Genomic DNA, 27,241 nt, shown 5'->3' with positions numbered 1-27,241 from the left:
AACTAATTCCAATAATCCCTTCTTTTTCTTTTCGCATATTGTAAATTTTTGTTTGTAAACTTTCTGTAATGTCGGTTTGGCCGCATTATTTCTTACTTGCCTTGTTCTTGTAATATCTATTTTAACTTGTTTAAAAGATTGCGCTTCAAATGAAGTTTTATACTGAAAACAATTTTCTTCATCGGCAGCACACTTAATTACTCTTATTTCTGTCAGCTTTACTTGCTCTGCTTCAGTATTTTTTGTGTAGTTCTTTCCCATTGTATCGGCTAAAGTCTTTATGTCTATAAAATCGTCGTGGGTCAATTCATGAACTTGATACGGTTTTCCAGTTTTTTTAGCGTTTCGAATTATATTGATATACTGATCCGGAGTATAAATTGGTCCGGATTTAAGAGATTTTTGGACACATTTTTCGATAACCGAATGAGTACTGTCCCCTTCATTTTGGGTGTGTCCTTTAATCAGAAATTTATGTTGAATAGAATTGATGTGATCGAAATACTGAACAGCGTATATATATATAAAGCAATGATATAATGATTTTTATTTTGACCACAGCAATTGTCCGAGTAGAAGATTATATCTAACTTTCGCCCTATATCATTAGCTTTGGGTTTTAGATTTTTTAAATATATATACATGTACCAATTTCTATTGCTCCACGTTTTCCTTCAATTTCGTGCCATACAAAACAATCTGCCTCACCAGATTTTAAATTGTAAATCGTACAATTGTAGGCATTTATTTTAGATACATAGTAAAATGTAGATATATCTCTCCGTGGGCATGGAAGTGTAGCCTGTAAATCGTACACAGCGACAATTATATGAGGTTCGGTATTCTTTTTATCGTTTTCTTTTTCGGCTCTGGATAGATCCTTCTCTTTTAAATGTAATTCAAAACTCTGGCTTAGTTGTTCTCTCACGTCCCCTGTCGAATTTTTAAATGCTTCGCAATCTTCACACTGGTCTTTCTTTGGATTATGGAAAGCTACATTAAATTCATGGTTAAAGATACGATTGTACATAATATAATTTCCAAACGGTTGCCCCTGCGCTTTACAATCAGCGACATAGTCTTGGTGTAAACTTGTAATAGATTTGCTTCCGTCAATATATTCTCTACTCGTACTGGCCCTGCAATAATGGCTCTCAAGTTTTGGTATCGATTGTATATGTTTGCGTATACTTTCTTTTATGGATGCATCTACACATTTATGTTTGCCGTGTTTGCCCCGTTTGCCAGTAGATAATACACCGGTTTCATTTTGTGAGCATTTATCAATGACAGTACGGATGGATCTATCAGATATATCCAACGTTGACCGGAAGAACAATTTGCAAACCCTGATTTTGGTGTGGCCAACAGTCAACGAAAATGCAAAATTATTACCGCGATTACTCTTGTGGATTTTGTAAGAATATCGGGGTAAAATCTTTGTTATGTGCCTCATTATAAATTCACGCTGCCTGTGAAGGTCCCCCGTATGCCAGTAATTATTAAAAATTAATTGACGGTCTTCCTCCCAAACATTTTTTATGCAGTTAAATTTGCAAGTTTCTTTGCACGGTTTCTTTAACTTTCTGTCTGGCATTTCCTGTTTAGTCTTCGAATTAGGCTTATACGATTTTCCCAAATTTCTTAATCGTTTTGCTTCTGCATTTTTCCACTTAATTGGATTTGATTTTCTTCTGCGACCTTTCGTAATAGGTATTCTTGAACTAGAACTATTAGATGAAGTTGATGAACCCGATGAAGAAGATGACCCCGATGAAGAAGATGAAGATGATGACCCCGATGAAGAAGATGAAGAACTTCGAGATCTGATTTGTTGCGGACTATTGTGTAGTAAGTTCACGAATTTGGGTTTATTTTTTTCTTGATCACTAGAAACCACATAATTTGGATCTTTGATACTATCGTCGGAGCACTGCGACACCTCATTATCTGAAAGAATGTCTTCTTCATTATTATTGTTCTCAATGGTATTGAGTGATTGCAAGACAGTTCTTTTAGGCCTTGACTTACTTGGACTCGTGACTGGAGTAAGTATAGTATTAGTATCATCATTTTCCCTACTATCTTCTAACTGACTTAGTTCTTCTAACATTTTTACCATTAGTTTACCTCTATATGTCATATTTAAGTCTGAAAAGTAAAATAAAAGGAACATAAATGATAAAATATCAATCATAAGATAAAAATAAAATATAGCTGATCACTAATTTGCATATCAAAAAGTTTCTGATTTTAATCTAATATTTACAACAATAATAAAATATCTGGCAGTAATTTACAAAATTCCTATATTTCATTGTAAATTTATCATGAATATTGACGTAGTGCGAAATATCTCATTATTTTACACAAAAACTTAAAATGTATTTAAGAATTTTATCATGAATACAGACATAAAACAAAGTGATCCACTATTTTAGTTAAGGCAATACTAGAAATTAAGTTATTTTACCTTTAATACAGTGACACTTCCAAATACACCACTATTGAGGATAACAATCACCTATATATTCTCCGTTTAGCACAAAATATTTTGCGATACTGCAGTATTCACGAAAAATTCTAACAACTTGTTCAACTGCCCTGGCTCAACTAAATGTGCGTCGCTCTACGTGATAAACTTCGAGGCAAATTCAAGTGGTGGTATAACGACATAAGCGCTCTACGTGGCTAAAAGTAGAACTACGCCTTGCTGCTTTATTCACGATAAAATATATTGGATTTTGGAACATTTTACCTATATAACTCGATTTTAGTCATTTTTTAGTTATGCCGTTATTCATGCCAGGCAACGATTTGTAAATACTTTGAGCGAATCAAACGAACGACAGAAATAAAAACGAATAACAGAAAAAAATTATATAGTCATGGGTATAAATGAACATACAGTGAACCCAGTAATTAACGTTCAGAATGAATCCATTAGTCCTCTCGAAAGCTATTCACTATTTATAAATGACACGGTTATTGATCTCCTGGTTACAGAGATCTAATCGATATGCATCACAACAATTAAACATCAACCCAATCAAAACTAAATATAGACAAAGATCTTCTGTAATCAACAGGAAATGAAAAGCTTTTAGCCATTATCATTTGTACAGATTTGACAAATGTCCCTACTTTACAACAATACTGGTCTAAAAATCGTCCTACCATAACAGTTTTATAAGTAGTATCATGACAAGGGACAGATTTTTATTGATCTTAAAATATCTACATTTCAACTACAAAGATGGTCTGCAAACTATATTTTAAGAAATATTGCTTGGAGAGGACGCTTAGGGACACGTCAATCTATTAAAAATAAGCATTACAATCATGGTGTGAAACTATATAAAGTGTGTTCAACAGATGGTTACACTTATAGAAATAAAGTATATTGAGGCAAAAAAGATCCTATTGCAAGTAAGGGACATTCACATAATATTGTTAATGTCACATAAAGATGTGTTCTATTACCCAATCTGTTCAATGACCACTCAGAATGCTTCTTTTAAAGTCAGTCGCCACTAGTAGGATGCAAAGACCTCCAAAGTCTACTAAACAAACTAACCAGCAGCAAATTAACATAACTAAAAGTAAGCTCAAGGTAACAGGCCGAAGTCTCAACTTGCAGACAAACATAAATATATACGACAAGCCAATAAAGCAACTCACAAAATTTAAATACTTGTTCTTCTTGATATCAGAAAACCTAGACCCAGATCTAAAAATAAGCAAGAATAGAAATGTCTGGAACCACTTTTCTCAACATAAAGTCCTTGCTAAGCCTTAGATTCACCACCTGGCTTAAATTTGTTAAATTCTGAGTATATTCTGTCGTGTTACATAGAGTAGATCTTAACTCCGTTACAATAAATCAACTTGAATACTTACAAATGTGGACACATGAAGATATCTTAACTGAATTACGTAACAAGTTCGAAATGTTAAGAAGAATACCACAGGCTACCAGGACGTCCTTGTTGAAAAACTTCTGTGATTTGACAGGACTTATTTTACATTTGCACACAATTCGCCGAAATTGCTACCAACCTCCACTGATGTAGACGGCATTTGGGGAAGAAAACTTTCTTGTTAGTCTATCTAGTACATTAAAATTATTTTCTTTTGCTTTTGTTTTTCTTGCAAGGTTCTTCTTCAAAAGTAAAAATTAATACATCAATAAATTTGCTAAATATTTCCTTCTTCTGTAGGAAAATACTTACTCGCTGATCATTATCACGCATTAAGGAAAAGCCAGCCATAAGCAGCACCAAAAACCAAATTGTCTTCATAATAACAAAAATTACAAACTATAACTACTTTCATTCGAATTGAAGTGTATTGTGTGGATTACTATTAAAAAAATAATTTTTAAAGTCTACTAGAATTTATTAATTATTTATATATAATGATATAATTTGCATCATACGTATTATGTTAATGTTCTAGGAGCTTATTTACATTAAATATGATTTCCTAGAATACTAAATATCTAAAAAAGATGTTTTTTTTTTCATAAAATTTTTATATTACAATATCAATTATAAAGCTTAAGATGTTTTATTAAGTTTTACTTTATTTTATTTTATGTTGTAGGGTAGACCGTAGTCATAAGTAACATTTTTAATTTAAACACCAATTTCGTGAAAACTATAACAGATATAAACAAATTTTCTCGTTCAGGCCTTAATTGCATGTTTAAGCAATATTAAAATAGGTTATTAAGGTTTTTAAATAATTATAGTTTTTAATTATTTGTGAAAAATTGTCGTAGAGACAAATGGTGCAACTGCCTAAAAACCCCGGAACGATAGTAACAATGATCAAAAGCTTAAACAAATGATATTTATTCAATGTAAGTACAAAACTTATACAGAAGTACAAAAGAACTCCTATACCAGGAGTAACAGTGAACTTAACCTAACGAATTTTATGCTATACGGAGAGGAATAGTGATTTTAACCTAACAAATTATGGATCAATCTGATTCGCAATTATGGCAAACGTATAAACCTTCTTGGCTTGTGCATTCTTCATGTGACCAACGTTTACGTTCAATGCATTGAACCCAACCTTCCTCTGGCTTACTTGAACCATATGGTTTACTGGTTTAATATATAATAAATCAGTGCAAAGACTGGCCTATGCTGATGATATCAATATTATTGGGAGAACAGATAACGCTATACGAGAGGCGTATGTAGCATTAAAAGAATCAACTACAAAAATGAGATAATAAACACCAAAAAAACAAAGTATATGAAAATAAGCACGCAACCACAAATACTAAGTCCACTTGTTATAGAAAACGACGTCACCAAAGCAGTGAACGAATTTGTATACCTGTGAGCGCTTCTTAACACTCAAAATAATACTACCGCAGAGATAAACCGCAGAATTTGCACGGCCAACAGATGCTATTTTGAGCTCAACCTCCTCCTTAAATCTATAATTATATCGAGAAATACAAAAATAAACTCTACTAAACAATAATACGCCCAGTCCTAACATATGGTTAGGGCAATTCTAATTTTATTTACTGCTTTTTTGAATAATTCGTTAGTGTTACAGCCAAACCACTCTCTTAAATTTCTCATCCAGGACATTCTTCTACGGCCTGAATTTCTGCGTCCTTGGATTTTTCCTTGCATTATATTTTGTAGGAATATGTGCTTTTGTCCTCTCGTCAGGAGGCCTAAGTATTCAAATTTTCTCTTTTTTATATTCAGTATAATTTCTGGATCGGTATTTATTCTGCGTATTACCTCTTCATTTGTAATTTTATCCACCCAACTTATTTTTAGAATACGGCGGTAGCACCACATCTCAAAGCTTTCAAGATTTTTAACATTCCTCTGTTTAAGAGTCCATGCCTCAACACCGTAAAGCAATGTACTGAATACATAGCATTTTAACATTCTAGTTTGTAGCTGAATACTAATATCACGATTACATAACATTTTTTTCATTTTTATAGAGGTAGACCTGGCAAATACGTCTTTTTATCTCGTGATTTTGGTCATCTGTTTCATTGATGAGGGTTCCCAAGTATTTGTATTCGCTTACTTTTTCGAGTTGGGTACCGTTTATTGCGATACTAGTGTCATATATATAGTTTTTTTTGACGTTCATCCTTATGTCGTAGTTATTACATATCTCATTTATACTTTCAACTAAATGTAGATCTTCCGCTGTTCTTGCCATTATCACAGTATCGTCAGCATATCGAATGTTATTGATAACTTGTCCATTGACTATTATTCCTTCGTCTGCATGTGAGAGAGCTTCTTGACATATTTGTTCGCTGTAGATAATAAACAAGAGCGGTGACAATATACAACCCTGTCGCACTCCTCTACGTATTTCTATTACGTCTGATGTTTGGTCTTCTATTGTTATATTAGCTCGCTGATTCCAGTACAGATTCCAGTCAGAGACCTGGACTCTAACAAAAAATAATGAAAACCTGTTAGAATGTTACGAAAGAAAAGTACTAAGGCGAATCTATGGAGCAGTGAATGACAATGGAGTGTGGAGAAGACGATACAATTTCGAACTTTATAGAATATACCAGGAACCCGATATCGTAAAACATATTAAGATAGGACGTCTGAGGTGGATAGGGCATGTAATGAGGATGGAACAAAATGACCCAGCTAGAAAAACGCTCCTTGATAGACCCATTGGTCAGAGAAGAAGAGAAAGATCTAGAACAAGGTTCCTTGATAACATCGATGAAGACATGAGAAATATGGGACTACGTGCTTGGCGAAAAAAGGCGATGGATAGGGACGACTGGAGAGAAATTCTTGAGGGGCTAGGACCCACGTTCTATATTTGATATGTTATTTAAAATATTTTATTGGTTTCATAAATTAACGTTAATTAAACAGGAATAATCTAATAAAATTTAAATATATTACCAATACCTATTTATGTATATTTTATTATAAAATAAATATTTTAACTATTGCTGAAATATCAGTGACTGCCATGCAATAATCGTGCAGTTACTTAAATCAAATTTCTTTTATTAATACCTTTAGTTTGTTTATGATTATAAAAAAATCGGTTCTAATTAAAAGAAAAATATTAAGTTTTGGTTTCAAAGTCCTTTCGGCTAAGTTCTAAAGAAAGAAACGAACAAGATACTTTTAATGAAGACTTTTGCCGTGCATTAATCTCGTTCTACTTGTGCCGTGCATTAAATATAAGTAAATAAAAACTAGGAATGGGACAGCGTCAAAAGGGTCTATAACCAAGGTTTATGCTGTTTTATCGTATTAGATCATTTTCTTTGTATTTTTTCATGTTAAGTTATGATATCAATCAACATCATAAGTATTCTTTATCACTAATCATTTCCTGTTTCTATACAACAACGCAACGTTAATTATATACATATTTATATAGTAAAGTTATTATTCACAACAAATGTTAGGAAAGTAATTAAGAATGTATTTAATAGTTATCTCTATTATCGAGTAATCTACCGTGTAAAGTTTCGGTTTTCCACTTCATTCTAAATGCAGTTCTATTGTTTGTCATTTCCGGGAGATTAATGCAATAAGTAGCTTTACGATGGATTATTGTGAGATTTATTTGTAGTTGTAATTATAAATCTGTAGTGACATTACAGTAGTCTAATATGTTAACGTATTGTCCTTAGATTATTTCTTTTTCGTATTTTAGTTTTTCAAATATATTTTTATTAATTTCACAAAATTTTGGACGTTTTAAAGAAAAACAAACTCTTTATGGTTATGTTAAAGAAATAATTAAGGGCCCATAATTAATTGGTCATTACCTAAGTGGTATACTTTGGCCACCTGATGAGAGGACAAGAATACCTTGGCCACCTGATGAGAGGACAAAAGTACACATTCCTACAAAATATAATGCAAAGAAAAATCCAAACACGCAGAAATCCAGGCCGTAGAAGAATGTCCTGGATGAGAAATTTAAGAGAGTGGTTTGGCTGTACCACTAAAGAATTGTTCAAAACAGCAGTAAATAAAATTAGAATCGCCCTAATGATATCCAGGACAGGTGATATAATCCTCATGTCTTCGTCGATTTTATCAAAGAATCTTGTTCTGGGCGTTCTTCTTCATCAAGAAGCTATTTTTTTACTGGTTTATTTTGCTTCATCCGCATTTTATGTCCTGCCTATCTCAGATGCCATATTTTGATGTTTTTAACAACATATGGTTCTTAACGTATCTGTATCTTTATCATGAATTGTTTTTTATAAAATATTTAACAGTTTCAACTTATTACGTGTTTTACGTAAAAATTTCAATTTTTTTTAAGCTGTACATATAGCTTCTTTTATACTTAATTCACTACATGCAATGCGTAATTTACATCCAACGTGGAAATTTCTGATAAAAAGTCTTTAAACATACCAAAATTTCACGCAAGAAAAACACTAAAATGTTAGATGAGGGAGCTAAGCCCACATTTCAACCGACACCGTTAAGTTCACGTTAAACACAATTTGTCATTGGGGTGCAAATAACAAGACGTTTTGACGGGTCTTGTTGCATTTCGATATGCCAGGAAGCTCTATAGGTTCATAGGGTTATGAGCTATTTCTCCTTGCTGTCATCCGGTCCTGAAAATGTCATCGAATGCCATAGTCTGTGGACTAGTACGCATTTCGATGCGCATCGCCCCATCTCGAATTTTCCCATTGGCTCTTGACCTGGAAATCCCTATTTATCGCTCGAACAGCACATATAAATATTGGCGATTTTCAGGGCAGCCAAGTCAGTCCCTCACAGGCTCTCTGAGAGCTTAGTGCTCTTGGGGCGCTGCTTCCTGCTGTTCCGATTATACTCTGTGGCTGAGATATTATTCAACTACAATCTGATGTTTTATTTCAACTTATATTTTCGTCATGTAAGAAATATCTTGTCTTTTTCAAGACAAGCCTTCAGAAGACTACGACCTGATGCTTTATTTCGACTTGGTGTACCTTTGTCATGTAAGAAATATCTTGTTTTTATCAAGACAAGTCATCAGAAGATAAATACTTACAAGTCCATACCCAGTAAATGGACTTGGGTAGAGGAGCTTTCGACTGCGATATTCGAAGCCCTCTACAGAGCACCCGGAGATAACAGAAGGCGGTTAGACCCTTATTTGTTCCCCCGAGGTGACAAAAAGGGCGACCATTCCTTACGTTTAACGTTAAGCTCCATGTAATAATAGTTTTGAAAGTTTTTTGTGGCATTTCCCAGTTGTAAACAGATGGGACATATGTAAGTCTTTTTTATATTTTATTTTGGTATAAATTCATGTAATTTGTGTCATTATTTTTATAACTGTTTGTGGTAAGACACAATAAATGTTAATTTTTTTTAACATTTTGTTTATTTTTTTTAACTAACCCTTTTTTGAGTTTTATTTGAAAAAGATATGTTCTGCGTTTCTAATAATTATTTCTCTTATTACAACTAGTTGTTGTGATAGTTATAATTAGGCACCTCGAAGTGGCGTCCTTTTTAAATTACTAGAAGTGTTTCCTGCTTCCTTTCTGTGTTTTGTTTTATTTGTCCCAAGAGATTCATGACCTTTTGTTTCATATTTTTGTAGTTGCTCCAATCCAAATCACTTGTCATTTACTTATCCCCGACCCCAGCTCTCCTTATAAACCCTGAGTGCCGTCGCCTAATAAACCCTGAGTGCCGTCCGCATAAGTTTCTACCCCTTATAATCTTACCCTATGGTAGGCAAAATATTTCGTTACATTATAAACGAAACCTCATAATGACTGTGTTCGTTATAGAGGGAGTATATTGTATTTTTCTTTTTAAACTAGAAACACAATTAAAAAAGTTTTTCATTTGTATCATTACTCCCTTGATTTAAAGAAATTACATTTTATAATACTTTGTAAAATAGAATTCATAATTAAATCCGCATTAGCATTTGTTGGAGCTGATACAAGATAAAGAAATATTGCTGCTTTTGTTTGGGTACATTCATTAAAAAGTAATCTAAAAGCGGGCGAGATTACATTAAGGTATCGCTAAAACATCATTTGTGCAACAGAGATTATTTAAATTGTTACGTTCTGTAGTTTTTAAGACTTAGAAAATATGATAAAATTTAAATTTCCTGTGGCGCTGGGATTTCTATCATTGCTTCTCTAATCGGATTTACAGAAAAATATATTTCGTTTATGGTGTATGTGCAAGCAGGAGTTTTAGAAGCTTTTGCAATCGTTTAAAGTAACGTGACATATCAGGGTGAAAATTTGAAAACTTCCCACAGCTAATAGTTTCACTTTTGTAAGTTATATGAAAAATCGGGACAAAATTTTGTTTTTAATAAAAATACTTTTAGTAAATATTTATGTTCTCAAATTTGTTTCGAAAAATATTTGTAAACTTGTAAATAAAAAAGGAGAAACTACAACAAATAAGAAATATATTTTAAAAATTGCTCAAGATTTTTACTCAGAATTGTATACGCGAGAAGAACTTTCAGATCCTGATCAAAATCAAATACCAAAAGTTTAAAATGTAGGCTCAGAAAACATCCCAGATATCACAACAGACAAAATAAAATCAGCTCTCTCGGAGATAAAAAACAATAAATCACCTGGAGGAGATGAAATAGTCATTGAACAAATCGAAGAAGGAGGAGGAACGTTAGTAATTATGTTGAAAAAGATGTTCAATACTTGTTTGACAAGAGGCGTAACCCCCTACCAGTGGCATAATGCAATAATAACCGTAATGCACAAAAAAGGTGACATTTCAGACCTAAAGAACTACCGACCTATTAGTTTGCTCGCCCATGCATACAAACTATTCATGAAGATAATAACAAAACGGCTTGTGAACAAACTGGATAGTTAACAGCCTTATGAACAGGCTGGGTTCCGCTACAGATACGGAACAAATGATCATCTACAAGTTATAAAAACGCTAATATAAAAGTATACAGAGTATAACAAGCCTATCTTTCTTTTATTCGTAGATTATGAAAAGGCGTTTGACACCATAGATCATCATAAAATGCTTCGAGAATTGGCTGACTATCGCATTGACTACCGATATATCACCTTGATTAAAAGTATTTACGAAACTGGTACAGCTTGTGTCCGCCTTCGTGAGGATACCAAGAAGTTTCGAATAGAACGTGGAATTAAACAGGGTGATACTATCTCCCTGGTTTGCTCTTAACATAAAGAAAACCAAATTTATGACAATTAGTAAAAAACCAATACTAAACGCTCATCTTACAATCAACCAACAGAATATCGAAAGAGTCGAGCAATATACATATCTAGGTACTAATTTAAATAGCCAATGGGACCACTCAACAGAAATTAAACAGCGAATAATAAAAGCAAAAGCAGCATTCGTTAGAATGAGAACCATTTTCAACAGTCGAGACATATCATTAAAAACAAAATGCCGTCTATTGAAATGCTACATATTCACAGTTCTGCTCTACGGAATGGAAGCATGGACACTGACTGTTGCATCTATGAATCGGCTCGAAGCTTTCGAAATGTGGTGTTATAGGCGCATCTTACGTATATCCTGGGTTGTCAGAGTTACTAATGTGGAGGTCCTGCGTAGAATGGGGAAAGAATGTGAAATTCTCATGACCGTCAAAACTAAAAAGTTGGAATATCTAGGACATGTAATGAGAAATCAAGAACGTTATGGCCTTCTCCAGCTGATTCTCCAAGGAAAAGTAAATGGTAAGAGAGGACCGGGAAGAAGACGCATTTCCTGGCTTCAAAATTTACGAAAGTGGTATAACACGACTACCACTGAACTGTTCCGCGCTGCAATTAATAAAGTAAAGATAGCCGTGTTGATCGCCAACATCCGGAACGGATAGGCACTTTAAGAAGAAGATACTATCTCCCCTAAATTGTTTACAGCTGTTCTTAAACATATGTTCAAGCTAATGAAAGGAGAGAATAACATGGGAATTAATATAAATGGGGAATATCTGAACCACCTAAGATTTGCCGATGACATCGTTTTAATATCTGATAGAGTTGATAAAGACAAAAATGCTGCATACGCTCTATAAAGTGTCAAAAATAATTGGTCTTTAAATTAACACCTCAAAGACAAAATTTATGACTAACCTTGTAGTCAGCGGTAAAATTCTGATTGAGAGCCATAGCATCGACCAAGTAATAGATTACAAATATCTAGGGCATGAGATTCGCTTAGGCCGAGATAATCAGACAACTGAAATACAAAGAAGAATAGGTCTCACATGGGCTGTCTTTGGTAGATTGAATAACATTTTCAAGACTATTATCCCAGTTTGTTTAAAAAGAAAGGTTTTTAACCAGTGCGTTTTACCGGTTCTTACATATGGTGCAAAAACACTGACTCTGGCTCTGGCAAAAAAAACAACGCGCTATGCAAAGATTAATATTAGGTATTGCTATCAGAGATAAAGTACCAAACCTATAAATAAGTAGAATAACAGGAGTCACAGATGCAGTTGAAAAAATAGCCATGGCTAAATGGGCTTGGACCGGACATGTTGCCAGATTAACGGATGATAGATGGCGGTGTTCTAGATCATGGCGGAGATTCTGATTTTATAGATGCAAGTGTTTGAGTTAATTTTGTGACTTGGCACAAGGGTTGTAGGATCTATGGGATAGAAAGTATACATCTGGGTGAGTTTAGAGTCCAGGTCTTGGCGAAGTCAGAAGACTAAATACAGGGTTAGTCCGATTCGATTAAATTCTGCTAGCATAAGATAAAAGTAGTTGCTCCCTCCGAAGGTAAATGGCGAGTTCATGAGATTCACAATAGAGACTTTCAGCGGGACTGGATCAAAATGCTCCTAAGCAAATTCGGAGAGCAGTGTTGTAAACACTACGTGAGTTAAACTCTACGTCATATACTCTAGTACTCTCTATACTATAGAACTCATATTTTAATTTGGATCAAATTATAGCTCAATATATTTTAAGTAGTATACTGTTATTGGCACCCCATTGATGGTGGGACAATGTCTTTAACAAATTCATTCTGCTTAAAAAGTTGCCTTTAATTTCATCGATATGACGACGCCAGGTGAGTTTGTTATCGACAGTTATTCTTAAAAACTTGTAATGATCAATTGACTCTAAATTTACACCGTCTAGTGGTATTTTGGGAATTTCGGCGCTGTTGTATCTCCTGGTGAATTAAATTATTTTGCATTTATTTAAAGCGAACTTGAAGTAAGTTTTCTCGGATCATGTAGTAAGGAAATCGGACGTTGCAGCTGTGGATTTTCCTTGGCAGTATACAATGACGTCATGTACCCTTGTTTATAGCTTGTGAACATCTAAGAAATATTTAGTATACGAGTAGTAGTATAATGCGATAAATAACAATGGTTTTGCTTTTTTTTTATCGCTAAGAGCTTAATTTAAAGGGACTAATGTGTTTGTTTATAAATTCATATACGTAATACCAATACCGTTATCACATTCATTCCAAATAATTACATTAATCGCAAATATTTGTTTGAGGTAGGTGCGTAAATGTACTTCCATGTTAAAAATATTTATTGGAAATATGAGAATCTGGTATATAAATATTTTGACATGGTTTTCCTGACAACTAAAGTACCAGTTTATTAAAAATCTATAGTTTTGACGTATTTTTTGCCCATGTTTCTAAAGTAACAAAAACGTCCTATCTCTTTAGTTACCTCATTACTGAAGATCGTAATTTTCCATAATACAGTCAAATAGACGTTTTTATCGGTTTCTATCTTCAGCTGCCTTATGTGTTTCGCAAAATGAAGACCGGTTATTGTCGGACTTTTGTCTCCTATTTTTATACTTCATGGAGTGTTTTCACAGGCAATTAGCCTGTCTACATTATTTTTGTTCTTGCACATAACTTACCCAAGGAACAGAAGGATTCGTTATATACAGGTTGTATAAAATCTTGTTTTAATAGTCGACGGTATTTGGAGCACTCTTGTGACCGAAAAGTCCAAGTTTCGACATCGTACAGAAATATTAAGAAGACTAGTTCTCTTATTACTCACATTTTTGTTGCTTTGGAGGAGATATTATTCATTTCATATCTTTATTAAGAAGCTTAATACTTTTCTTATTTCGATCAAATAAAAGGCAGATATCGAGCACAGTTTTATTAATTAAATCTTGCCCAAGTACTTTCGCTTCCTGGAGCATCTTCAGGGGCATTTCGTCAATTTTGACCTATCCAACAATTATAGAATGCCATAAACATAAAATTGTACATCACACTACACTACACAAGGACAAACACTTTAATTTTTTTTTAATAGGCGATAAGCTCTGAAGATTAGATTTGGTGAAAGTACTTTTCACGTATCTAGGAATAGTTTACAAGTATACCTAGATTATAAAAAATCCAAACATTTGGAAAAATTACAAGAAATGATACAAGATACAAGAAAAGGATTTACCGAACATAAATCTTGTAGACTTGTACTTAAATTTTTTATAGGAATACGACAGTGTGAATTTTTCTCAAGAAATTGTCAGAGAATTCAAAAAAATGGATATAATAGATCTTATAGGTCTCAGTGTAGCTACTTTCCTAAAAGTAATAACCATCATTGTAATTAGTACTTTATTGAATGCTGAACGAAACAGTTTTGTTATTGTCAGAATAAATAGGTTTTTAGATTTTGAAGCCAAGAGATTGGTATCTTTCGTTGTCCCCTATTGCCCTAAACTTTTCTATTTAAAATCGCCTGAAGCAGTTCGTGAAAAATCAATGTAACTAACTTTTTGTCTTTTTATTTCAGATATGTATGCCAGATGTAAATATTAACTTTTTTTGATTTGGGCCAGTGACATGTGAGAAAAAATACTTTGACGAAGCGACATTTAAATACGGGTAAGAAACTCATACATATTGTTTAATTAACTAATAGACATGCTATCAAAACAAACAAAAAATTTTTTCATATTGGGTACACTTTATGTTGCCCATAAAGTTTTTTGGGTAGTGGTAAACTTCCTTTTCTTTTTCTCTAGTACAATCTATTTCAAAGTTTTAAAATTTCTTTGGGGAAATATTCACAAGGATGATGTTTATTTATTGTCCAAAGTAGTTTGCATATATGTTCAATACTTGTTGACAATATATTCTATTATTAATTAAACGTGAAACTGGAACAAACCATGAAGTGGAGATATCCAGGAGTGGCTAGTATACCTGTTGAATACAAAGCACGTGGTGTTCGTGTGTATTAAGGTATAAAAAATGCTTATTAAAAGCTTAAATTTTTTTTATTTTAAAGAAGATCTTTTCGGAATTAAATCATTCCATCATCAGTTTACTAAAAGAGAGAGTAAAAATACCAATATTAAAAAACAAGTAAGTTAAAATTTAAATATATAGAAATAACACGTTGGTTTTTTACTACTTACATAAAAAGTTGTTAAAAACATTGTATGGCCACATAAAAAACAGTGGAAGGACATCCGTATTAAAATATAATCCTCATGGTATTTATCAAGGTAAATGCAATAGACTGTTAAATTGTGGATTATTAAAAACTGAAAATGGGGGCATCTTACATGACCCCCTGTAGCTGGTGAGGTTTTATCGACTTACATTACCTCTGATCTGTTCTGGAGTCTTGGGCTAACTGATAGAAAGATGGTATGAAAAATCAGTTAGTACCCGTCAATCTCAAGTGGAATGATATAGTAGGAGCAAAAGTCATTGTGCTTAAGTTTGTGAATAGGCAGTTTTTAGTGAAGAATTGTGTTTTGTGTGTAGTAGGATCAATAGCAATTTTTGGTATTTTAACAAGGTGGTAGAATGTAAAACAATGAGTGACTGTGATGTAAAATAAATTTGGTATACCAGGGTAAGGCAAAATTTAAGTTAGGTAGTTGAAATTAATAAATCATTTTAAAGGCGATAAAAAGAATGGTATTACCTAATTGTTTACTTGTATGAAGTAAGTATAGATAAAAGTTGGTAAAAAGAAATAAAAGAAAAAGAAAGAAAAGGAAGTAGGAGATGAATGTAAAGATGTAAGCTGGGGATACTGAAACTGATTGTGATAAGAGATTAATAGATGTAAAGTGAGTATTTATAAGAAAACCTGTGTGATTAGTTAGATGGTAGTTATTGGAGAGGATGGGAAATTGGATATTGGAAAATGGAGATGTTAGTGTATTAATGGTGACAAGAATAGAGTTAAGTATGGCGGATTATATAAGGTGATATTAAGCTATGGGAAAATAGAAAGAAATGTAGAAGTAAGTAAAACTGGATGTGTAGTTAACAGAAGGAAAGTTAGATCAGGAGAATAATTGTCGATGAAGTGGAACAAAGTCTCTGTTGATGCTGGTGTGACGATTGACATAATTGGGACTGTTTTTCTTTTCCTTGACTATTTCCAAATCCTCAAAAAGGTCAAGTTTGAGATAATCTCTACCTGGGATGTTATGAAGAAGAGAAATATCATCTGGTACCTTGATTGTGTGATTGTGATATTTGAGATGATGGGAAAAAGAAGAAGTGTTCTCTAACTTAGAATGTTCCATGGCCCTGGTTACTAGAGATCTACAAGTTCTACCAATATAAGTGGCATCACAGTCAGAACATTAAAGTTTATAAACTCCACTGCGTTTGCTGAAGTCAATAGAGTCCTTACTATTGCATAATGATCTACTCAATTTATTGTTAACTTTAAAGGAAATCTTAATATTTTCAACAGAATTTAGGATAGTGTTTTTGATTGATTCGGAGAGTGTTGGACAGTAAAATGGTAATGAGAAGTAAGATGGGGAATCTGAAGTAATGTTAATAACTTTATCCGTAGTGGTGATTATATTAACATTGCGGTCTTGCAAGCTATCCACTAGGCCTTACCCGTTGAAAGCCTACTTTGTTCCGTATGGCAAAGAAAAGTTGCACGTAAATAATCTATGTACATATATTTTTTTTTTAATTTGAGATTGTAACACTGATGAAGTCCTGTATGTTAAGTGGTTTCCTCAACGCCACGATCCAACCAGCCATTCTCGAGCTGAACGACAACCTCTACTATAATTTAAAACAAATTAAGCTAACTCCTTGTCTACTGGTCGTAGTGTGGACTTTTAAAAGTCCTAAAGAGTGGGATTAACTAAAAAACACTATAGAAAGAGAAAACATATCAGTGTCACACTGGTAGGGGTTTCTGGTCACCAGATAATACACATCCGTCAAAGAGGTGTGCCTTCTATAATTACTTCTACCATTTGCTCTCCATTGGTCTTTAAGTAATTTTTATGTTGTTAAACATTTTTTTAGGGGGGAGTTGCGCTTAGTATTATTCGCAATGCACATCAATGGGACAGTAGCTCCCAAACGTTGGAGATGTATTTTACTTTACGTTAGGATGTATTTAATTTTACTAAAGGTTGTACATTCCAGTCTTACTCTCCTGATTGCTTTCATATCTTTATTTTCTTTTCCTTTTGTCACTTTTTATATTACATAAATTGTTGATACTACTAGATTCGAGTTTTGATACTGATTGACTGGTTACAGAAAAATTAAGACCCTCTGAAAGCATTAGATTGTTTACGTTTTGGTTATTAAAGTTGATGTTGATGTCACCGTATGGCACCATATGCAGAACGAATAGTAGAAAAATAATAAACTGGTTTCAGAGGTGGTAAATCGACGATTCATCAGATGGCAACCCTGAAACAAATTTTGGAAAAACACTGGAATATGGCATTGATACTCATCACATATTTATAGACTACAAAGCAGCCTACGACTCTGTGGATAGAAGAAAAATGTTCACAATAATAAAAGAGCTAGGTATAACAAATCAGTTATAAAATTTAACAAAACTAACTCTTGAAAAAGTTAAATAAAGAGTACGAATTCAGGGGGAACTGTCTGAACCTTTTAAAGCAAATAACGGGCTGCGCCAGGAAGATCTTCTCTCATGTCTACTATTCAATCTAGCTCTGGAAAAAGTATAATGTATGTGACAAATCACAATTACTACTTCAATATATAATAAATCAGTGCAAATCCTGGCCTATGCTGATGATATCAATATTGTTGGGAGAACGGAAAACGCTGTACGAGAGGCGTATGTAGCATTAAAAGAATCAGCTACAAAAATGGGTTTTTTAATTAACACCAACAAAATTAAGTATATAAAAATAAGCACGCAACCACAAATCCTACGACCACTTATTATAAAAAACGACGTCATTGAAGCAGTTAACAAATTTGTATATGTGGGATTGCTCCTTAAAAACTGAAATAGGAACACTGAAAATAAGACTACCGCAGAGATAAACCGCAGAATTTCGACGATCAACAGATGCTATTTTGGGCTCAATCTCCTCCTTAAATCCACAATTATATCAAGAAATACAAAAATAAAACTTTTCTCATGGTTCAGTCTCCTTTCGAAGGTTGGCGATCCAAATGGCAATTGTAGTTTTGGAAACTGCTGCGCGAAAGATTTCTGCGGATGAGCCGTCGAACCATCTCCTCGTGTCTTTCAGCCACGAGTTTTGGCGTCTTCTTTCTGATCTTTTGCTCTGTATTTTTCCTCCCATTATAAACTGAAGTAATTCGTATCTTTGGCCTCTCAACACATGACTCAAGTATTGCACTTTCCTCTCTTTAATTATTCTTAGTAATTCTTTTTGTTTACACATGCGACGAAGTACCTCAACATTAGTAACTCTTTGTACCCATGGAATTCTCAACATTCGTCTGTATATATACATCTCAAAGGCATCTATTCTATTTTCTATTTCAGAGTCCATTATCTAACTGTCACAGCAATACAGTAAGATAGAAAAAACGTAACATCTGATCATTCGGATTCTAAGCTGCAGATTAAGGTATGATCTTGTAAAAAATGGTGTTGTGCTCATGATGAATGCTTTTCTTGCTTGTCCGATTCTTGATAGGATTTTTTTTTTTTTTTGATTACACTGACTATTAATATTTGCCCCCAAATATTTTATGGAATTTAACTGTTCTATTATTTGACCCTTGGCATACATATGTACGTTTATTGGTGTCTTTGAAAATACTAAAGTTTTTGGGGGGGGGGGATTCTTCGCACCCTCTTATTTAAGGGGTGCCCCGGACCATTTTCTTTTTCTCGTTTGCCATTTAGATTTGTGAAAAATATAATGGGTTGGTTTTCCCGTTGCCTTCCCATCGCAGAACTACAACCATTTAAACTGCTCCAGTCATGCTTGAGGTAATCCAGTTTCAAGGTGGTCCAGGATCATTTCCACTGCGCCTTGAACTAGTACTGATGATCGCTGCTGCCCTTCACCAGGGAGGGACAGGAAGTAGGAAACTAGATTTTGAAAGGATAAAGGAATGGGACATGATTTCCCTCAGTAAGGAATTGAGAGCAAAGCATGGCTCGCGTTGTCAGGGACGCTTCCCTGAAGTAGACCTATTTTCCACCAGGATCGTAGAAAAGTGTCTACCCGCTACCCGTAATAAAATTCTACAAAACAATAATAAGCCCAGTCCTAACATATGGTTCAGAGACTCTAAAAGATTGTTGAATTTTATTTGTGTAGCTTTTTATGTGTGTAGCACGAATAATAATTGATGACCTAGAACTGGAAGGTGTTGACACCTTCATATACTTAGGGTCGCTGCTAACCAAAGATAACAACGTCAGTGAAGAAATAAAAAGAAGAATAGTGCTCGCCAATAAGTGTTACTATGGCTTAAGAAGACAGATGGCCTCAAAAATGCCTAGAAAAATTAAACTGACTGTATACAAAACACTAATAAGACCAGTGCTAACATATGGTTCAGAAACTTGGACACTAACACAGAATGACCAAGAATTGCTCAAACGTTTTGAGCGAAAAATACTAAGACGAATATATGGAGGCATAAAAGAACAAGGTTTGTGGCGCAGGTGTTACAATTTTTAGTTGTATAGAAGGTTTGGAGAACCTGACGTTGTAAAATTCATTAAGGTAGCACGCCTCAGATGGATAGGTCATGTAATCAGACGAGAGAAAGATGCCATAGTCAGAAAAGTTTTTGACCGAAGAGGGCCGATCGGACAACGAAGAAGAGGAAGACCGAGACTTAGGTACCAAGACAACCTAGAAAATGATTTGAAGTCTATCGGAATTAGAGCATGGAGAAGAGTTGCCAGAGACAGGGGCGAATGGAGGATTGTTCTGAAGAAGGCTTTGGCTCATAAAGAGCTGTAACGCCACTGATGATGATGATGTAGCTTTTTGTCTAGGATATGCGATAGTATATACTACTCATATATGCATCATGTGTGTTATGCTGTTAAAATCAGACTTTTATATGATAAAGTAAAACTATGACTTAATTTCCAGTTCTATTGATAGTTTTCGAACCTTTATTAAAAATATTTATCGCAAAATATTAAATTAAAAGACAAAACACCTTTTAATTACGGTTATTGATCATATAAATTATTAGCAATTTATTCGTTTATGCCCCTGTTACCAGTTATTTTTATTGTTTTATTATTTTGTAAACACAAACTGTAAATACCGCGTATGTGCTCTCGAAACTATCTACAACACAGTGTAAATTAAGCGTTAACAGATACACCATGAAAGTTTTACACAAACCAAATTTAAATTTTACAATATGAGTAACTTGTTCTAGTGTTAATTAAGCACAGTGTAATGGAATAATTATTGTGTAATTCCCGACTATTTGTAGTAAAAATATGTGCCCTAATGGATAAAAACTCTTTATTTGTAAGTAAGGTTATTTGTTGAATCAATTTATTAATTAAGTAACGTAGCTAGGCTGTCACCTTAATTGATGAATTTTGATCGAACATAAAGCTTTGAAGAGTTTCATTAACAGTTACAGATATAAATAAATACGTACAGATAGAAAAACTTTTTTAAATATACACTTTTTTGAGTGACCAATATGTTCTTTCATACCAAGCTTAATTATATTAAAAAAAATTATCTAATGTTATATGATAGCAAGTAGTAGGTGGGGAAATAATACATCATCATCATTCTGGCAGCTGAAAACCCTACGTGGGTCCTGGCCTCTTCAGGAATTTCTCTCTAGTCGTCCCTTCCATCGCTTTTCTTCGCCAAACACGTATTGCCATATTTCTTATGTCTTCATTGATGTTATCAAGGAACCTTATTCTGGTCTTCCTCTTATTCTCTAACCAATGAGTCTATCAAGAAGCGTTTTTCTAGCTGGGTTATTTTGTTCCATCCGCATTACATGCCTTATCCACCTCAGACATCCCATCTTAATATGTTTTACGATTTCTGGTCCCTGTTATATTCTGTAAAGTTCGAAGTTGTATCGTCTTCTTCATAGTCCAGTATCGTTCACTGCTCCACATATTCGCGTTAGTACTCATCTTTTGAAACATCCTAACATGTTTTCATTACTTTTTGTTAGAGTTCGGGTCTCTGGACCCCTTTCTAAAGTCTAAGGCTTCCGAGGTCTCACGTCTCAGGTCTCAGTTCTGATAACTCTTGGTTTGTAGAATCGGATAGTGCCTCTGACAGCGAACCAAAAGAGAGTGATCTAATAATCTTTTAAATTCATTCGCTTAACTTAGCATAAACAAAACATATAAACTGGAATATTTATTTGAAACGCAGAATATCCTAAAAGCGGTTTCGATCAAAGAAAATACCAAGGAAAAACACATCTGTAAAATATAAACAAACTCTAAAAATGTGTTTATATCTACTTGGCGACGCTAAGAAGAATTTGAACGATTTCGGTGTTTTATTACGTACGAATGGAACAGAGAAACATGGAAAACATTTTTCATTATTTTAGTACATATATGAGGGGATTTCAATTTAATACATATACGAGGGGATTTTAAAATATATATTAAGGAAAATGCAAATACTACATCTACTACTCAATAATTTTTTCTGATTCTTGTTAAATTTTAAATAGTCTACATATTAACTCCGCATATATCCATGCTTACAAAGCCAAAATAAAAACGTTGCGCTCTCAAATGCAAGAAACTATATGTTTTATAGATTTGATTTTAGTTTTCATATTTTAATCTAAAATTGTAATCGTAACCGTAATCGTAGATGTCTTTTTTTGCTGGTTATATTAAAAAATGTTGGTTATAGTCATAACAAATTAGCCTTGCAAGCGAAAACAGCTTTACACTAACAACTAAAAGCAAAAAAAGCTAGACTTAATACTTACTTCGTTTCTGGCTGCATGGACTAATCCTACATCATCATCATCATCATTGGCTTTTACAACTCTTCGTGAGTTTTTGCCGCGTTTACTATTGCCTTCCATTGATTCCATTGATTCCGATTCTGTGCTATTATTTTCCATGGCCTTACTTCCATCTTCTCCAGGTCTTCCCTGACTGCGTCTTTCCACCTTTTTCTAGGCCTTCCTGTCGATCTTTTACCATCTGGTCTTTCCCAAAACACATTGCTAATCAGTCTGTCGTCATCACTCCGTACCACGTGGCCTGCCCATCTTAATCTATTTGCTTTTATGTATCTTACGATGTTTCCTTTCCCGAAGAGAGTCTCTATTTCATTGTTGTATCTGCTCCTCCATTCATTTGTCACGCTGTCCCTGCAAGGACCATATATAATTAGCAGGATTTTGCGTTCCCATACTAATAGCTTATTGATTTCTTTCTTTCTCAATGTCCATGTTTCAGTTCCATATGTCACTGCTGGTCGTATTATGGTTTTGTACATTTGGATTTTGGCACGCCTTGAGAGAAGCTTTGACCTCATTAGATGTTGAATGGCAAAGAATGATTTATTCCCCGCCAGTATTCGTATTTCAACCTCCCGTTCTCCTGTGTTTTCACTGGTAATTGTTGCTCCTAGGTATTTGAATTCTTTGACCACCTCAAAATTATGATCGTTTATGGTAATGTTTTGTCTTATTCGCTGTCGTTCCTTTTTTGATACGACCATGTATTTAGTTTTTTCTTCGTTTATTTTCAGGCCTACGCTTAGTGTTGCTTCTTCAAAGTTCGATATTATATATCCTTAACTTCCAGTGTTGTCTGTGCTACTGCATCTACATCATCTGCAAATGCGAGAATAATCTTTGCTCCTCTGGCAGTTATGTCTGGTTTGACTCTGGTATAGATTTTTCGCATTGCATATTCCAATGCTAGGTTAAATAGTAATGGGGACAGCGGGTCTCTCTGTCTGAGTCCGGTGCTTATGCCGAAAGCCTTTGAAGTTTTGCCTCCTATTCTAATTTGTTCAAAGGAATTGTTGACACACATTCGCGCAATCATGGTCAGCTTCTTTGGTACGCCTAACTTCATCATTGCACTCCACAGTTTTAAGCGATCTATGGAATCATATGCTTGTTTGAAATATATGAAGATCTGGTGTACTTCTTTATTATATTCCCAATACTTTTCTAGCATTTGTCTGATAGTAAATATTTGGTCGATTGTTGATCTTCCAGGCCTAAAGCCGCATTGGTAATCGCCAATAATTTCCTCTGTATATGGCAGTAATCGTTTTAGTACAACTGAAGCTAATATTCCCCTGTGAGATTCCCCTGTAGTTGCCACATGTATCCTTTCTGCCTTTTTTATGTATTGGCACGATAATACAGCCACTCCATTCTTTTGGCATTATTTCTTGTTCCCTGGCTTCTTTCATTAATTGGTGTATTTTAGTTCTAAGTTCATGCCCTCCTTTTTTAATCAGTTCTGCATCAATATTGTCTAGTCCCGGGGATTTGTCATTTTTTAGGTTTTCTATCGCCGTGATAATTTCTTCCAGGCTTGGCGGGGGTACTTCTATCTCGGCCGTTTGGTACTCAAATAATAAGTAATCCTACAGCCAAAACAAAAATGATTGCTTTATGAATACATACTTCAATTGAACGTGCTTATATAATATTGTTAAATAAATAAACTGAAATATAGTAAACTGTTTATATGTCTAACAAATTTAAAATTTTGATTTAAAACGTAATTTCCTGTATCTCGTCGACTAAGCACTGTGAGAGATCATGTTCCAATATCCAAACTCAGCAATTATTAACAAGGGCTCTCTGTCAGCTCTCTATGTCATCAATTAACAAAAACTCTATCAATTGAATATAGTGTATTGCACAACCGCCGGTATATTTAGCTATATAAAAGCCAAACAAAATCTGGCAACAAAATCTAGTTAGCTAATTGACAACAGAGCAAAATAAAATGAAACGCTTTTGGATTTTATTGCGTTAAATTTAATTTTCTAAATTATTTGGTTGTCAAAGATAGCTAGAAAGTGAAGAATAAAACGGAAAGAGCGCTGCATTTTCTTGACAGTTCTAATTAGTTGTTTACAGTTGTCTGCACTGTATGCAGTCGTGAAACGATTCGAAAAATTGAGTACCCTGACAGGCTAGCTTATTGCGTTTCTCGAATTGATAAGATCTTTCTTGCTTAGAAAGCTTAATAGCGTTTTTGTCACAGGATGAGCAAGATTTTTAGATATTAATATTTATTGCTTTAGCTGTTTTTAATTTGCATTATATGCAGTAGACATTATTTGCGTATCTAGACGTAAACTTGTGTTCCGCCTCGATATGACTTATAGCTCGTTAGAAAATCCGTTACCTTAACGTCGTTCAATTTTTTAGTTGAGATAAGTTTTAAAACACTACAAATAATTCAAATGGTGTATGATACCCAGTTAAGTGACAATCATATTATTCATGTTGGTAACAAGATGGTATGACAAGAGGTGACAGGGACAGATTATTAGATTAGACAAGGTTGTTAAGTTAGGTTACTGGCATATTACGTTAATATACTTGTTGCTTATACAATTACTCAATATAGTATTGTTTTATTTTGTTGTGTATTTGGTATTTCTTACTTAAATAAGGTCATAATTAATAATACAACGTGGTTTTATATCATTAACCTTTATTGCCCAATAACTGACTAACTTCATTCCCTTGTGTCCGTGAGCGGTGTTGCCTACCTGTGTTGCCAAGTATATAACACCTCCTCTCTTGACCAAAATTCATAAATACAGATTGAAATAAAGATGTACTTACAAATTCATCCTCTGAACAGGTTTACATACTCTACTTGAACGTCTTAACACTGGTTCAGCTTCAGTGTGAGCCTCAGGTACTGTTGGCTTTATTGTATCATTTAGAAGTTTTTGTACATTTGTAGGTGGTGAAACGGAATTGGGTTCAGGGACAGATACCTCCCTTGGAACTATACTATGTGTAACTGTATCAGGAATGAAACAAGTTGGGTTATATTCTATAGGTGTATCCTGCCCAATTACTCTCATTTGGTCAATATGACGTCTCCACGTCCTACCATCATCTAACTCAACTAAATAATGTAATAATCCTAACCTTAGTATAACCTTGCCAAATTGCCATTTGGCATTAAAGTAATCTCGCACTGAGACTCTGGTATCTATAGCAACATTTCTAAGACTCTGGTCTGTGTAAGCATTTTTGTCATGAGTAAAAGGTTTAAGTAAATCTAATCTATTTCTAATCTGCCTTCCTAGCATACGTTCAGACGGGCTTTTGCCAGTTACTGTGTGAGGTGTTCTACGATACTGCATTAGTAACTTGCACAATTCAAGTTCTCTGTCTTTCTCTTCACTGTGCATGGCACAGTTCCAAGGGCACGTATCCATTCTCTTCCAACTAGTGATTGACCCTCACCATCCACCACGTACAACTTTAACATTTGCCTTATTCCCTGGTGCTCAACCTCCACTGGAGTTAACCCTAAAACATTTAAATGATTTTTACAGTATGTAGTTAATTTTACATCAGATTTCTGTAATTGTAGTGTAGAAAAATATGTGTCAAATACATTTTTGTTTACAATGGTAACAGCAGCACCTGAATCAATTTCATATTTTAAAATATTGTTGTTTACTCTTAAGTTTATAAAAAATTTGTCTTTTGAATTTACAGTACTAATCTTAAAAATTTCTTGAACTGAGCAAACTGAAGTTACTTGGTTAGACCTAACATTTTTTGATTTTAAACAAACTTTTTGAATGTGTCCAACTTTTTTACAAAAATTACAAGTTAAATGTTTTTTTGAACAAGAATTTGCTAAATGTGAAGGATCTCCACATCTATAACATACATTACTATTTGTGTTTGAAGAATTTGCAGCAGAGTCATTCTGAAATTGCATCCTATTATTATTTGCACTCCTTGCTTTTGTATTTAATATATTGACACTAGAATTATTATAATTTTGATTATGAAAAAATTGGTTACTGTCCTTTTCTGATGCCTCCATGCTTGTGGCAATCTCAACGGCTCTATCTAGGTCCAGTCCTTTTGATTCTAGAAGTCTAGCTTGTGTTCTTTTCGATCGTAGGCCAAAAACAAATTGGTTTCTTATAGCACTTTTAAGATATGTAGAGAAATTGCAGTTAATTGACAACTTTTGTAGTGAATGAAGGTATTCTTGTATTGTTTCTCCTTCGGCTTGCCTTTTTGATTGGAATCTGAAGATTTCTGCAATTTCCAGGGGTGCAGGGTTGTAAAAATTATCCATTAAATTGACAATGTCGTCGTATGACTTGTCTTCCGGGACTTCTGGGGCTAACTTGTCGCATAGGGTGTCGTAGGCCTCAGAACCCATGTAGTGTAGTAGATAAGGTAATCTCATTTCGTCTGGAATTTTAAATACCTTGTAAGCACCTTCCAGCCTCTTTACCCACCTGGACCATTTGGTGGCAGACTGGTTGAAAGATTCAACGGAAAATTGAAATGTAGATACTTGTGTAAACATAATTGGGGATGTAGTATAATAATAATGTAAATAACTGTACTTGAAGTTGAAGTAGCAATGGTAGTAGTCGTAATAATCTCTGTAGTAGTTGTTATTACCATCATATGTATCCCATCCTCGTCGCCAATTGTTCTGTATTTGGTATTTCTTACTTAAATAAGGTAATAATTAATAATACAACGTGGTTTTATATCATTAACCTTTATTGCCCAATAACTGACTAACTTCATTCCCTTGTGTCCGTGAGCGGTGTTGCCTACCTGTGTTGCCAAGTATATAACATATTTATTACACCTTCCATCAGGCTTATACAAATGACAACCGTACAACAAAACAGTTTATATTATATGCCAGTTTTACGTTTCTACACTAGTTTTGTATGTTTACATAATACAATTATGAAAAAGGTCTATCGCAGAATATAATTGGTGTATTT

The 27,241-nt window shown here is 34.0% G+C and overlaps 2 protein-coding genes across 3 annotated transcripts in view; one reads left to right on the top strand and one right to left on the bottom strand.

The window, feature by feature from the left end:
• Positions 1-27,241, top strand: part of LOC140435237 (octopamine receptor beta-2R-like) — a 340,883-nt gene that overhangs the window by 302,226 nt on the left and 11,416 nt on the right. Inside the window, exon 3 of one of the 2 annotated variants that reach the window (XM_072524038.1) lies at positions 14,806-14,897. The gene's annotated coding sequence lies outside the window, so the exon portion shown is untranslated. Of the gene's footprint in view, positions 1-14,805; positions 14,898-20,606; positions 20,768-27,241 lie in introns of those variants that run through there. The other variant, XM_072524039.1, reaches the window with a different exon arrangement.
• On the bottom strand, positions 25,609-26,805 carry LOC140433993 (uncharacterized). Its single transcript, XM_072521962.1, has 2 exons — positions 26,286-26,805; positions 25,609-25,778 (listed from the first exon to the last, which is right to left on the bottom strand). The coding sequence occupies exons 1-2, from the start codon at positions 26,803-26,805 to the stop codon at positions 25,609-25,611; spliced, it is 690 nt and encodes a 229-aa protein (XP_072378063.1).

The sequence above is a fragment of the Diabrotica undecimpunctata genome, chromosome 2 (assembly GCF_040954645.1).
Source record: "Diabrotica undecimpunctata isolate CICGRU chromosome 2, icDiaUnde3, whole genome shotgun sequence".
Taxonomy (NCBI): domain Eukaryota; kingdom Metazoa; phylum Arthropoda; class Insecta; order Coleoptera; family Chrysomelidae; genus Diabrotica; species Diabrotica undecimpunctata.
This window is presented reverse-complemented; position numbering and strand designations above follow the sequence as displayed.

Coding starts and splice junctions, on each gene's coding strand:
- LOC140433993 (XM_072521962.1), bottom strand. CDS start 26,805: ATGTTTACACAAGTATCTACATTTCAATTTTCCGTTGAATCTTTCAAC. Junction 25,779..26,285: donor GGAGGCATCAGAAAAGGACA/GTAACCAATTTT, acceptor TAAATGTTTTAG/GGTTAACTCCAGTGGAGGTT.